Source organism: Nicotiana tomentosiformis, chromosome 6 (genome assembly GCF_000390325.3).
Source record: "Nicotiana tomentosiformis chromosome 6, ASM39032v3, whole genome shotgun sequence".
In the NCBI taxonomy this organism is placed as follows: Eukaryota; Viridiplantae; Streptophyta; class Magnoliopsida; order Solanales; family Solanaceae; genus Nicotiana; species Nicotiana tomentosiformis.
Genome location: NC_090817.1, coordinates 131743405 through 131755838, shown reverse-complemented (window position 1 = coordinate 131755838; position 12434 = coordinate 131743405). Strand labels below are relative to the sequence as shown.

At 42.6% G+C, this 12434-nt stretch overlaps 1 protein-coding gene across 1 annotated transcript; it reads left to right on the top strand.

Annotated features, from left to right (window-relative positions):
• The first annotated feature begins 6946 nt into the window (after positions 1-6946).
• LOC138894782 (uncharacterized) lies at positions 6947-7780 on the top strand. The gene has a single exon (XM_070179508.1). It carries the CDS (start codon positions 6947-6949, stop codon positions 7778-7780), a length of 834 nt encoding a protein of 277 aa, XP_070035609.1.
• Positions 7781-12434: the final 4654 nt, after the last annotated feature.

Here is a 12434-nt window from a genome sequence, read left to right as displayed (position 1 = left end):
GCTCCCCTCGTGAGAGTTTCTCCAAATTTCTTTAGCAGCACAGATTCAATTTCGTGAGGAGCTAGATCATTTTCTTTTACCGCCGTTGTGTAGGTGGTAATATGCTCATGTGGGTCTGAAGTCACGTCATACTTTGGCACTTCAGGCATTTTGAACCGCTTTGGGATCAGTTCTAGTGCCGCACTTGGCTTGTACGGCAATGAGTATACTTCTTCGAGTCCATGCCTTTCAATATTGGCGGCGCACCCGGTATTTGGTCGATGCGGTAGTTTACTTCCCTGATAAACCGTAAAAGTTCATTCTTGAACGGATCATTCTGTTGTTGAGACCATATCTATTCCCCCCCCAACCCTGTCAGAGCCAACTTCACCCCTGGGAGTGTTGTTGTCGACTCTCTGCATCGTTTGGTTTTCGGGAGCACCGGAAGGAATTGGATCTCGCCTGTTTGCATTATTTGAAGCCCCCGATATGCCAGCTTTAGTTCTGTCATAACTGGGTCCTTCCGTATAAGATGGCCTAGAATGATTACATGCTGTTCTCGCAGAACCCTCACCGTATCCACGGCATGCTCCTCATCAGCGTCATCAGGCGCTATCTCCTATCAAGGGTTCTGCCTATCATGCACTAGAGAGGCGCCATTTCCCTCATTGTGGGTGTCACTGATTGAATCCTCAAAATGAGGCTGATCCCCTCAAATTTCTGGGTTGTATGTGTTGTTAATAGTGTTATTTACCATATTTAATGATTTTTTCTAAAACAAAATAATCAAATCGCATTAGTAAAAAAGGCAAGGATCAATTTAATTGCACAACTGTCTAGGCCCTACGGTGGGCGCCAAACTATTTACCCATAAAATGGTACAGTTGAATTTATACGTGGTCTCTAGATAAGTGAACTAATTTGATTCTAAAATAATGCAATATTTGAAAATATATACAATACTTAGCCTTGAAATGTAGATGAAATAGCAGAGATGACAGTTCCGGGAACAAGGTTTCCGGGCACAGCAATGATAAGATCAAAAAGCAAGAAAGTAAAATGTTATTCATCTTTGTATAGAATGTAGTATAAGTTTAGCCAAGAAATTCATCTCTCTTACAATGATAACTGAGCTCACTATATATTGCTATGTCTAGGGAAGGAGGTCCTAGGATCGTGTACTCCTTTAATGTCAAATATGAGGGTCATTGATGTATACATAACGGTGAACATAAATGTCAAATTCTCTGTAACTGACAGTCGCTCTTAATGCTATAGAATATTCCATATTAAATGCTACAGGGCACAGAGCATTTAACACACCTTTATGAACATTATCCTTTCCGGTGACAAGCGAAATGGCTGTGTTCGATCTTCGGCCATCCACGTCTTGGGTTCCATGTGTCCTTCTTTTAGACGACCACGTGTCATCTCATATTTTACCCTATACAGTAATAGCAATATGTCTGCGTCCTCCTCGGTGAAAGTGATATTATCTTTCCGGAGTCTTTTACTATGAGTTATTGATATTTTCGTCTTCTTCGCTGCCGAAAAGTTGACCCCGTTAATCTCATTCACTCCGAAGATCATATTGATTGTTTGGCGTGAGGGGTTCTTCCCCTGATTTTGAAGGTTCCGTGCTGTCTCTATTATGACCATAATTGTTCTTAGCTCGGTCACTCAAGAATTCTCTTAGATGACCATTCTTCAATAGTATTACCACCTTCTCCCGGAGGTGTCGGCAGTCTCATGTTCGATGGACGTTCGTCCTATGATATTCACACCATAAGTTGGGATCCCTCTAGTTGGAATCGGATCTCAAAGGCCTCGGGAATCATGCATATTTAATGTTTCTCAGGGCTGACACCAACTCCACTATACTGACGTTGAAGTTATATTCTGTTAACTTGGGGTAAGAAAGATCCCGAGACTCCGACGTCTCCTTATCCTGGAGTGATCTATTGTTTCGACCACGATCGGTCCCTCTGTCAATGATGAACTTGTTTGCTGCCCTGAAGTTTCTGCCACGGCCTTCGGTCCGCTCGTAGGGCAAAACCCGACCCCACGAAGTCCGTCTGTCTGCATCTTAGTCATCCTTTCATTTTTCTCTGCTCTTCTCCCGTCCTTTGGCCGATGACGTGGAACAGAACTGGTCATCTTTGATCATTACCTTTGACTCATACCGGTTGTGGACATCTGCCCAAGTTGTTGCTTGAAACTCAAGCAAGCTCTTCTTCAGCTTCAGGGAAACGTCTGAGCATCTCGGGTTCAATTCTTTAGTGAATTCTTCAGCTGTCCATTCATCCGGGACAACCGGGAGCAACATTCTTTATTTATGGAATCGGGTAACGAACTCTCGTAATAATTTGGATTCTCCTTGTGCGATCCTAAATATATCGGCCTTACAGGATTGTACTTTTTTGGAACCGGCATGAGCCTTGATGAAAGAATCCGCGAGTATCTCAAAGGAATTTATGGAATGCTCGGGTAACAATGAATACCACGTTAGGTCTCCCCTTGTTAGAGTTTCTCCAAATTTCTTTAGCAACATAGATTCAATTTCATAAGGAGCTAGGTCATTTTCTTTTACCACTGTTGTGTAGGTGGTAATATGCTCATGTGGGTCTGAAGTCACGTCATACTTTGGCACTTCAGGTATTTTGAACCGCTTTGGGATCAGTTCTGGTGTCACACTTGGCTTGTACGACAATGAGTATACTTCTTCGAGTCCGGGCCTTTCAATATTGGCGGCACGCCCGGTATTTGGTCGATGCCGGAGTTTACTTCCCTGATAAACCGTAAAAGTTCGTTCTTGAACGGATCGTTCTGTTATTGAGACCAGATTTGCTCCCCTCGGCACCTTCGGAGCCAACTTCACCCGTTTGGTTTTCGGGAGCACCAGAAGGAATTGGATTTTGCCTATTTGCATTATTTGAAGTCCCCGATATGCCAGCTTTAGTTCCGTCATAACCGGGTCCTTCCGTATGAGATGGCTTAGAATGATTGCATGTTGTTCTCGCACGACCCTCACCGCATCTACAACATGCTCCTCATCAACGTCATCAGACGTTGTCTCTTGTCAAGGGTTCTATCTGTCATGCACCGGAGGGGCGTCATTTCCCTCATTGCGGGTGTCACTGATTGAATCTTCAAAATGAGGCTGATCCCCTCGAATTTCTGGGTTGTATGTGTTGTTAATAGTGTTATCTGCCATATTTTAATGATTTTTTCTCAAACAAAATAATCAAATCGCATTAGTAAAAAAGGCAAGGATCAATTTAATTGCACAACTATCTAAGCCCCACAGTGGGCGCCAAACTATTTACCCGTAAAATGGTACAGTTAAATTTATACGTGATCTCTAGACAAGTGAACTAATTTGATTATGAAATAATGCAATAATTGAAGAAATATACAACACTTAGCCTTGAAATGTAGATGAAATAGAAGAGATGACAGTTCCGGGAAGAAGGTTTCCAGGCACAGCAATGATAAGATCAAAAAGCAAGAAAGTAAAATTTTATTCAGCTTTGTATAGAATGTAGTATAAGTTTAGCCAGAAAATTTGTCTCCCTTACAATGATAACTGAGCTCACTATATATAGCTATGTCTAGAGAAGGAGGTCCTAGGATCGTGTACTCCTTTAATGTCAATTATGAGGGTCATTGATGTAGACGTAACGGTGAACATAAATGTCAAATTCTCTCTAACGGACCGTCACTCTTAATGCTACAGAATATTCCCTATTAAATGCTACTGGGCACAGAGCATTTAACACACCTTTATGAATGTTATCCTTTCCGGTGACAAGCGGAATGGCTGCGTTCGGTCTTCGGCCATCCACGTCTTGGGTTCCATGTGTCCTTTCTTTAGACGATCACGTGTCATCTCATATTTTACCCTATACAGTAATAGCAATCCATATGCGTCCTCCTCGGTGAAAGTGATATTGTCTTCCCAGAGTCTTTTACTATGAGTTATTGATACTTTCGACTTCTTCGCTGCCGAAAAGGTGACCCCGTTAATCTCATTCACTCCGAAGATCATATTGATTGTTTGGCGTAAGGGGTTCTTCCCCTGATTTTGAAGGTTCCATGTTGTCTCTGTTATGACCATAATTGTTCTTAGCTCGGTCACTCAAGAATTCCCTTAGGTGACCATTCTTCAATAGTATTGCCACCTTCTCCCGGAGGTGTCGGCAGTCCCCTGTTCGATAGTCGTTCGTCCTATGATATTCACACCATAAGTTGGGATCCCTCTGGTTGGAATCAGATCTCAAAGGCCTCAAGGATCATGCATATTTAATGTTTCTCAGGGCTGACACCAACTCCACTATACTGACGTTGAAGTTATATTCCGTTAACTTGGGGTAAGAAAGATCCCGAGACTCCGACGTCTCCTTATCCTGGAGTGATCTATTGTTTCGACCACGATCGGTCCCTCTGTCAGTGATGAACTTATTTGCTGCCCTGAAGTTTCTGCCATGGCCTTCGGTCCACTCGTAGGGCAAAACCCGGCCCCACGAAGTCCGTCTGTCCGCGTCTTAGTCATCCTTTGATTTTTCTCTACTCTTCTCCTGTCCTTTGGCCGATGACGTGGAACCGAACTGGTCATCTTTGATCCTTATCTTTGACTCGTACCGTTGTGGACATCTGCCCAAGTTATTGCTTGAAACTCAATCAAGCTCTTCTTTAGCTTCAGGGAAGTGTCTAAGCTTCTCGGGTTCAATTCTTTAGTGAATTCTTCAGCTGCCCATTCATCCGGGACAACCAGGAGCAACATTCTTTATTTATGGAATCGGGTAACGAACTCTCGTAATAATTCGAATTCTCCTTGTGCGATCCTAAATATGTCGGCCTTACAGGATTGTACTTTTCTGGAATCGGTATGAGCCTTGATGAAAGAATCTGCGAGCATCTCAAAGGAGTCTATGGAATGCTCGGGTAACAATGAATACCACGTTAGGGCTCCCCTCGTGAGAGTTTCTCCAAATTTCTTTAGCAGCACATATTCAATTTCGTGAGGAGCTAGATCATTTTCTTTTACCGCCGTTGTGTAGGTGGTAATAAGCTCATGTGGGTCTGAAGTCATGTCATACTTTGGCACTTCAGGAATTTTGAACCACTTTGGGATTAGTTCTGGTGCCGCACTTGGCTTGTACGGTAATGAGTATACTTCTTCGAGTCCGAGCCTTTCAATATTGGCAGCACGCCCGGTATTTGGTCGATGCGGGAGTTTACTTCCCTGATAAACCATAAAAGTTCATTCTTGAACAGATCATTCTGTTGTTGAGACCAGATCTACTCCCCCCGGCCCCGTCGGAGCCAACTTCACCCTAGGAGTGTTGTTGTCTACTCTCCGCATCATTTGGTTTTCGGGAGCACCGGGAGGAATTGGATATCATCTGTTTGCATTATTTGAAGCCCCCGATAGTGCCTGCTTTAGTTCTTTCATAACCTGGTCATGGCGCATAAGATGGTGTAGAATGATTACCTGTTGTTCTCGCATGACCCTCATCGCATACACAACATGCTCCTCATCAGCGTCAACAGGAGTTGTTTCTCGAACCTGTCGAGGGTTCTGCCTGTCATGCACCAGCGTGGCGTCATTTCCCTCATTACGGGTGTCACTTATTGAATCTTTGAAATGAGGTTGATCCCCTCAAATTTCTGGGTTGTACGTGTTTTTAACAGTGTTATCTGCCATTTTTTATGATTTCTTCTAAAACAAAATAATCAAATCGCTTTAGTAAAAAAGGTGAGGATCAATTTAATTGCACGGCTGTCTAGGCCCCTCGGTGGGCGCCAAACGTTTTACTCGTAAAATGGTACAGTTGAATTTATACGTGGTTTCTAGATAAGTGAACTAATTTAATCCTGAAATAATGCAATAATTGAAGAAATATATAATACTTGGCCTTGAAATGTAGATGAAACAACAAAGATGACAGTTCGGGGAACAAGGTTTCCGGGCACAACAATGATGAGATCAAAAGGCAAGAAAGTAAAATTGTATTCAGCTTTGCATAGAATGTAGTGTAAGTTTAGCCAGAAAATTCATTTCTTTTACAATGATAACTCAACTCACTATTTATAGCTATGTCTAGGGAAGGAGGTCCTAGGATCGTGTCACGACCCAAACCGATGGGCCGCAACGGGCACCCGGTGCCTTACCTAACCGAGCACCAAAGTAACGTATTTTTCTTATCATACCATTATGGGTAAATGGTCCAGAAGGGCCGTCATGATATAACCAGAATAAAACATAAGAAAATACTCGACATAGGACGAACCAACATGGAATACAAACTTATACATGTGACATACAGGCCTATAAGGCCGACATAATCATTTATACACTCAAAACATAGGCCGACAAGGCCATACAAGTATCCATATGCATGAGATATGTCTACAAGGCTCTAAGAGTGCATAAATGTCATAAAGGTCGGGAAAGGGCCCCACTATATGAATCAATACATGTCTAAATCATACTGACCAAATAGGCAACTCCGAAGCAAGTGGAGTGCACAAACACCTTCCGCTGAACTGATAGCCTACTAGGAGAACTCTCGACCTGTCTATCGGGACCTAAAGATTCCTTTGAGATGCTCGCGGATTCTTTCATCAAGGCTCATGCCGGTGCCAGAAACGTACAATCCCGAAAGGCTGACATATTCAGGATCGCACAAGGAGAATCTAAGTTATTGCGAGAGTTTGTTACCCGATTCTAGAAAGAAAGAATGTTGCTCTCGGCTGTCCCGAATGAATGGGCGGCTGAAGCACCAAAGGATTAAACCCGAGAAGCTCAGATGCTTCCCGGAAGCTGAAGGAGAGCCTGCTTGAGTTTCAAGCAACAACTTGGACAGATGTCCACAACCGGTACGAGTCAAATATAAGGATTGAAGATGACCAGTTCAGTTCCATGTCATCGGCCAAAGGGCGGGAGAAGAGTAGAGAAAAATCAATGGATGACTACGACGCGGACAGACAGACTTCGAGGGGCCAGTTTTTTCCCTACGAGCGGACCGAAGGCCATGACAGAATCTTACAGGCATCAAACAAGTTCATCGTTGACAGATGGACCGATCGTGGTCGAAACAATATATCACTCCAGGATAAGGAGACGTTGGGGTCTCGGGATCTTTCTTACCCCAAGTTATCAGATTATAACTTCAATGTCAGTATAGTGGAGTTGGTGTCAGCCATGAGAAATATTAAAGATGCACGATTCTCGAGGCCTATGAGATCCGATTCCAACCAGAGGGATCCCAACTTATGGTATGAATACCATGGGACAAACGGCCACCGAACAAGGGACTGCCGACACCTCCGGGAGAAGGTGGCAATACTATTGAAGAATGGTCACCTAAGAGAATTCTTGAGTGACCGAGCTAAGAAAAATAATGGTCATAACAGAGACAATGCAGAACCTTCGAAAGCAGGGGAAGAACCCCCATGCCAAATGATCAATATGATCTTTGGAGGGAATAATATTAATGGGGTCACCTTTTCGGTAGCGAAGAAGACGAAAGTATCAATAACTCATAGAAAAGGACTCTGGGAAGACGATATCACTTTCACGGAGGAGGACGCAGAAAAATTGTTGTTACCACACAACGATGCACTCGTAATTTCTATAAATATTCTAGATTTTAAGGTTAAATGTATTCTAGTGGATCCGGAAAGTTCGGCTAATATCATACAATGGAGAGTATTGGAGCAAGCTAAACTCACCAAAAACATTATTCTGGCAACAAAGCTCCTCGCTGGATTCAACCTTGCGCGCGTAACGACCTAGGGAGAGATTTTACTGCTCACGAACGCTGAAGGAGTAATGAAAACAACTCTCTTCGAAGTAGTATATGGTGATATGGGATACTACATCATCCTGGGAAGGCCATGGTTACACGATATGAAAGCTATACCCTCAACATATCACTAATTGCTGAAGTTTCCAATACCCGAAGGAATCCAACAGATATGAGGTGATCAACCGGTAGCAAGAGAGATGAATGCAATCTCAGTTTCAAGTAGCAAAGGGAAGGAACACACGACATAGCAATTACATAAACCGGTACCTACTCCCGAGCTAGAAGAAGTTCCCCGGAAGTAGAGTCGTTAGAACAATATCAAGTGCCAAGATATTTCCAAGTTCCAGAAGAGACGGACACAATGAAGTCCACGATTGAGGAACTGGATCAAGTTGCAGTGTTTGAGGAATTCCTAGAAAAAAAAATCCATTTGGGGATAGGGCTGCACTCAGAGCTCGGGTCTGGTTTTATTGAATTCCTTAAATTTAATGTTGATTATTTTGCATGGTCACACGAGGATATGACAGGTATCCCAGCGGAAATAGCCGTGCACAAGCTGAGTGTGGATCCCAATGTACCTCCGGTAAGGCAGAAGAAATGCCATATTGCCGAGGCCATGAATAAATTCGTCAAAGAAGAGGTAACCCGCTTGCTTAAAATTGGTTCGGTCCGATAGGTAAGATATTCAGACTGGCTAGCCAATGTAGTAGTAGTTCCTAAGAAGAACAATAAATTTCGCATGTGTGTAGACTATAAAGACCTTTATAAGGCGTGCCCTGAAGACTCATTCCCACTGCCAAACATCGATCAAATGATTGATGCCACGGCTGGGCACAAGTTGATGAGTTTTCTTGATGCTTATTCCGGATACAACCAAATCACGATGAACCCGAAATATCAAGAAAAAACTTCGTTTATAACAAAATTCGGTACATATTATTACAATGTAATACCTTTCGGGTTGAAAAATGCCAGAGCCACTAATCAACGACTCATAAATAAAATATTCGAAAAGCAAATAGGAAAGACTATGGAAGTTTATATAGATGATATGCTCATTAAGTCTTTGAGTGAATGTAACCATCTTAAGCATTTGCAAGAAACATTCGACATCCTGAGGAAGCATAACATGAAACTTAATCCCGAGAAGTGCGTGTTCGGGGTCAGTTCTGGTAAGTTTATGGGGTTTCTGGTCTCACAAAGGGGAATTGAGGTAAACCTCGACAAAATCAAGGCCATAGAGGATATCCCGGATCAATTGTCGAATGTAAAGAAAGTCTGAAGGCTTACAAGAAGATTAACAGCTTTGAGCAGGTTTATTTCACGGTCATCGAAAAAATGTCATTGCTTCTTCACACTGCTCAAAAAGAAGAAGAATTTTGAATGGACACCGGAGTGCCAACAGGCTCTAAGGGATCTAAAGAAGCACTTATAGATCCCTTCATTGCTCTCAAAGCCAAAAGAAGGTGAAACATTGCTAGTCTACCTCACGGTTTCAGAAGTTGCAGTAAGTGCGGTTTTAGTCCGGGAGGATGAAGGTACGCCATTTCCCATTTATTACGTTAGCAAAATTTTAACGGGAGAAAAAACTCGCTACCCACATTTGAAAACACTGGCCTTAGCTCTCGTAGTCGCCGCTTGGAAGTTGAGGCCCTACTTCCAATGTCACCCGATAGTTATGGTGACTACTTTCCCTTTGTATAACATCCTCCATAAACCCAAGCTCTCAGGCAGATTGACCAAATGGGCCATCGAAATAAGTGAGTTCGACATTGAATATAAACCAAGGACTGCAATTAGTCGCAAGTCTTGGCTGACTTCATGGCTGATTTTAGTCCGAGACTACTGCCTCTGGCAACCAGGAGGCAATAATGGTGTCGGAATCAACATCGGGGGTTTGGACCTTATTTACGTATGGAGCTTCCAACGTAAAGGGGTCTGGACTCGGAATAGTCTTAATCACGCCTTCGGGGGAAACTCTAAGGCAAGGCATCAGAACGATCCCTTTAACTAACAATGAAGTAAAGTATAAAGCTTTGATTGCAGGACTCGAATTGGCCCAGGGACTCGATTCCGAGGTTATCCAAATTAAATGTGACTCGCAGCTGGTGGTAAATCAGGTCTATGGGATCTTTGATACCAAAGAAGAACGTATGCAACAATACATGGTAAAGGTCCAGGATCTTTTGGCGCTATTCCGGGAGTGGTCAATTACTCACATCCTGAGGAAGGATAACACAGAAGTGGATGCATTAGCAAACTTAGTATCATCGACGAAAATAAAGGAATCGGAATCCGGGACGGCAGTACAATTGATGAGCTCAGTTCTGGATACAAATGGTTATTATGAGGTAAATTTGACTAGTCTGGTTTGCGACTGGAGAAATTAAATAATCAACTATCTCGAGCATGGGAAGTTGTCTGAAGAACCCAAAGCATCACGGGTGTTACGCGCCAAAGCTGAACGTTATAGCTTCAAGAGAGGCCAGTTGTATAGAAAATCCTTCTAAGGCCCGCTGACCTGATGCTTAGGAGTGTCAGAAGCTAATTATGTCATGAGAAAAGTCCATGAAGGGATATGCGGCAATCACTAGGGCACAGATTCTTTGGTACTGAAGTTGGTACGGGCAGGATATCACTGACCTCGCATGGAACAACACGCCAAAGAATTCGTATAAAAATGCGATAAGTGCCAATGCTACGCACCATTAGTACACCACTCGGAAGAACCCTTACATTCGGTTCTGTCCCCATGACAATTCATGAAATGGGGGATGGACATCGTCGTACCACTGCCACCGGCTACCTGAAAAGTAAGATTTCTTTTAATTTTGACTGATTATTTTTCTAATTGGGCAGAGGCAGGTCCTTATCAGAAGACCGGAGAACGTGAAGTGGTCGATTTCATGTGGGAAAATATAATTTGCAGGTTCGGAATACCTAAAGAGATAGCATGCGACAATGGGCTACAGTTTATCGGTGCAAAAGTTACAAAATTTCTCGAAGACTTGAAGATAAAGAGGATCACATCTTCTCCTTATCATCTAAGCGCAAACGGTCAGGCAGAGTCAACAAACAAAGTGATTATTCAAAACCTCAAGAAAATGTTGGAAGCAGCAAAAGGCAAATGGCCCGAAGAATTGCCCCTAGTTTTATGGGCCTACCGAATAACGAACAAATCAAGTACAGGAGAAACTCCTTTTTTCCCTTGTATATGACGTTGAAGCCCTAATCCCGGTGGAAGTAGGTGAACCCAATTTGAGATATTTTTGGGGAAATGAAGAATCGAACAATGAAGCGATGTTAATCAATTTGGAATTGCTCAGGGAATGCAGCGACTTGGCGCATGTACGAATGGTAGCTCAAAAGTAGAGAATAGAGAGATATTATAATCGAAGAGCCAACTTCCTTTATTTCAAAGTAGGAGACTTAGTTCTGAGGAAAGTAACCCAAAATACCCGGGAGCTCAACGCAGGGAAGCTAGGTCCAACGTGGGAAGGTTCCTACTGGATTTCAGCTATCACTAGGAAAGGTTCATTCGAGTTGGAGAACCGGAATGGAGACAAGTTGCCGAACAACTGGAACGTGGCACACCTCAAAAGATATTATTGCTGATGAACATTAGTCAAGTGTAAAGTATGTGCTGCACTCTTTTTTTCTTCGTTCAGTTTTTGTCCCAACTGGGTTTTTCTGGCAAGGTTTTTAATGAGTCATCAACAGAAAGCATACTACGAAGACAACAACAATAAGGCCTTTGATAGCAAGGCAAACAAGCAAGCTTACACCCGGTGATAGTTAGGTAATCTTTGGTTCGATAGCAAATTTCCACTAGGAAGTTAAGTTTGCTACCGAACAAAGGTTACCTAACCGTTCACGAGCACAAACCACTAGAGGATTATTAGATATTCCTTCGCACGGTAGCATAAATTCCTGAGGGGAAGTAAATTTGTGTTACCAAATTGAGGATTATCTACCAATTCATTAGTGGAATCTTCGAAGATACAAGACTTCCAGTATTCTAATTCGCACTCTTCGCATTCGAACACTGTGGGGGGATGATATGAAGATACGACAACAACAACTACCACATCAACCGGGGAACAAAAATTCGGAAACTAAACGCATCATCGGGATCGGGGACTATGCAACCAACCCCGTAGAAACAAGTTGTACAAGATAGCCACAAGTAATGGCAATTTTTTTTCAGCATAACAAATGCTTATGTATTTTTTAAAAATAGAAGGAATAAAATAAAATCATTTTGTGTTTTATCTTGTTTCTTATCTGAACGAAGAATAAATTTTGTCATTTGCAAGTTAAACAAGTACTTCAAATGTTAATGCCGTAATGAACATGAGACGTCCTCTTCAAGATCACTGTAAACATAAGAGGGCCCTCTCTTATAAAAACCCTCACGTTAAAGGGTTGGTTCCGGAAGAATCTATACCTGGAATCAAAAATGCCTTCGGGGAAAAATACACCCGAAGCCACATATGAAAAGGACGCAAAAGATAAACTTGCGCAAATACTTATAGAAACCCTCACGAAAAAGGGATAATGCTCGAAACCAAAGTGCTTCAAGGAAAACACATTCGAGACTACACATAGTAAAGCGCGAAAAAGAAAATGTGCGCAAAACTC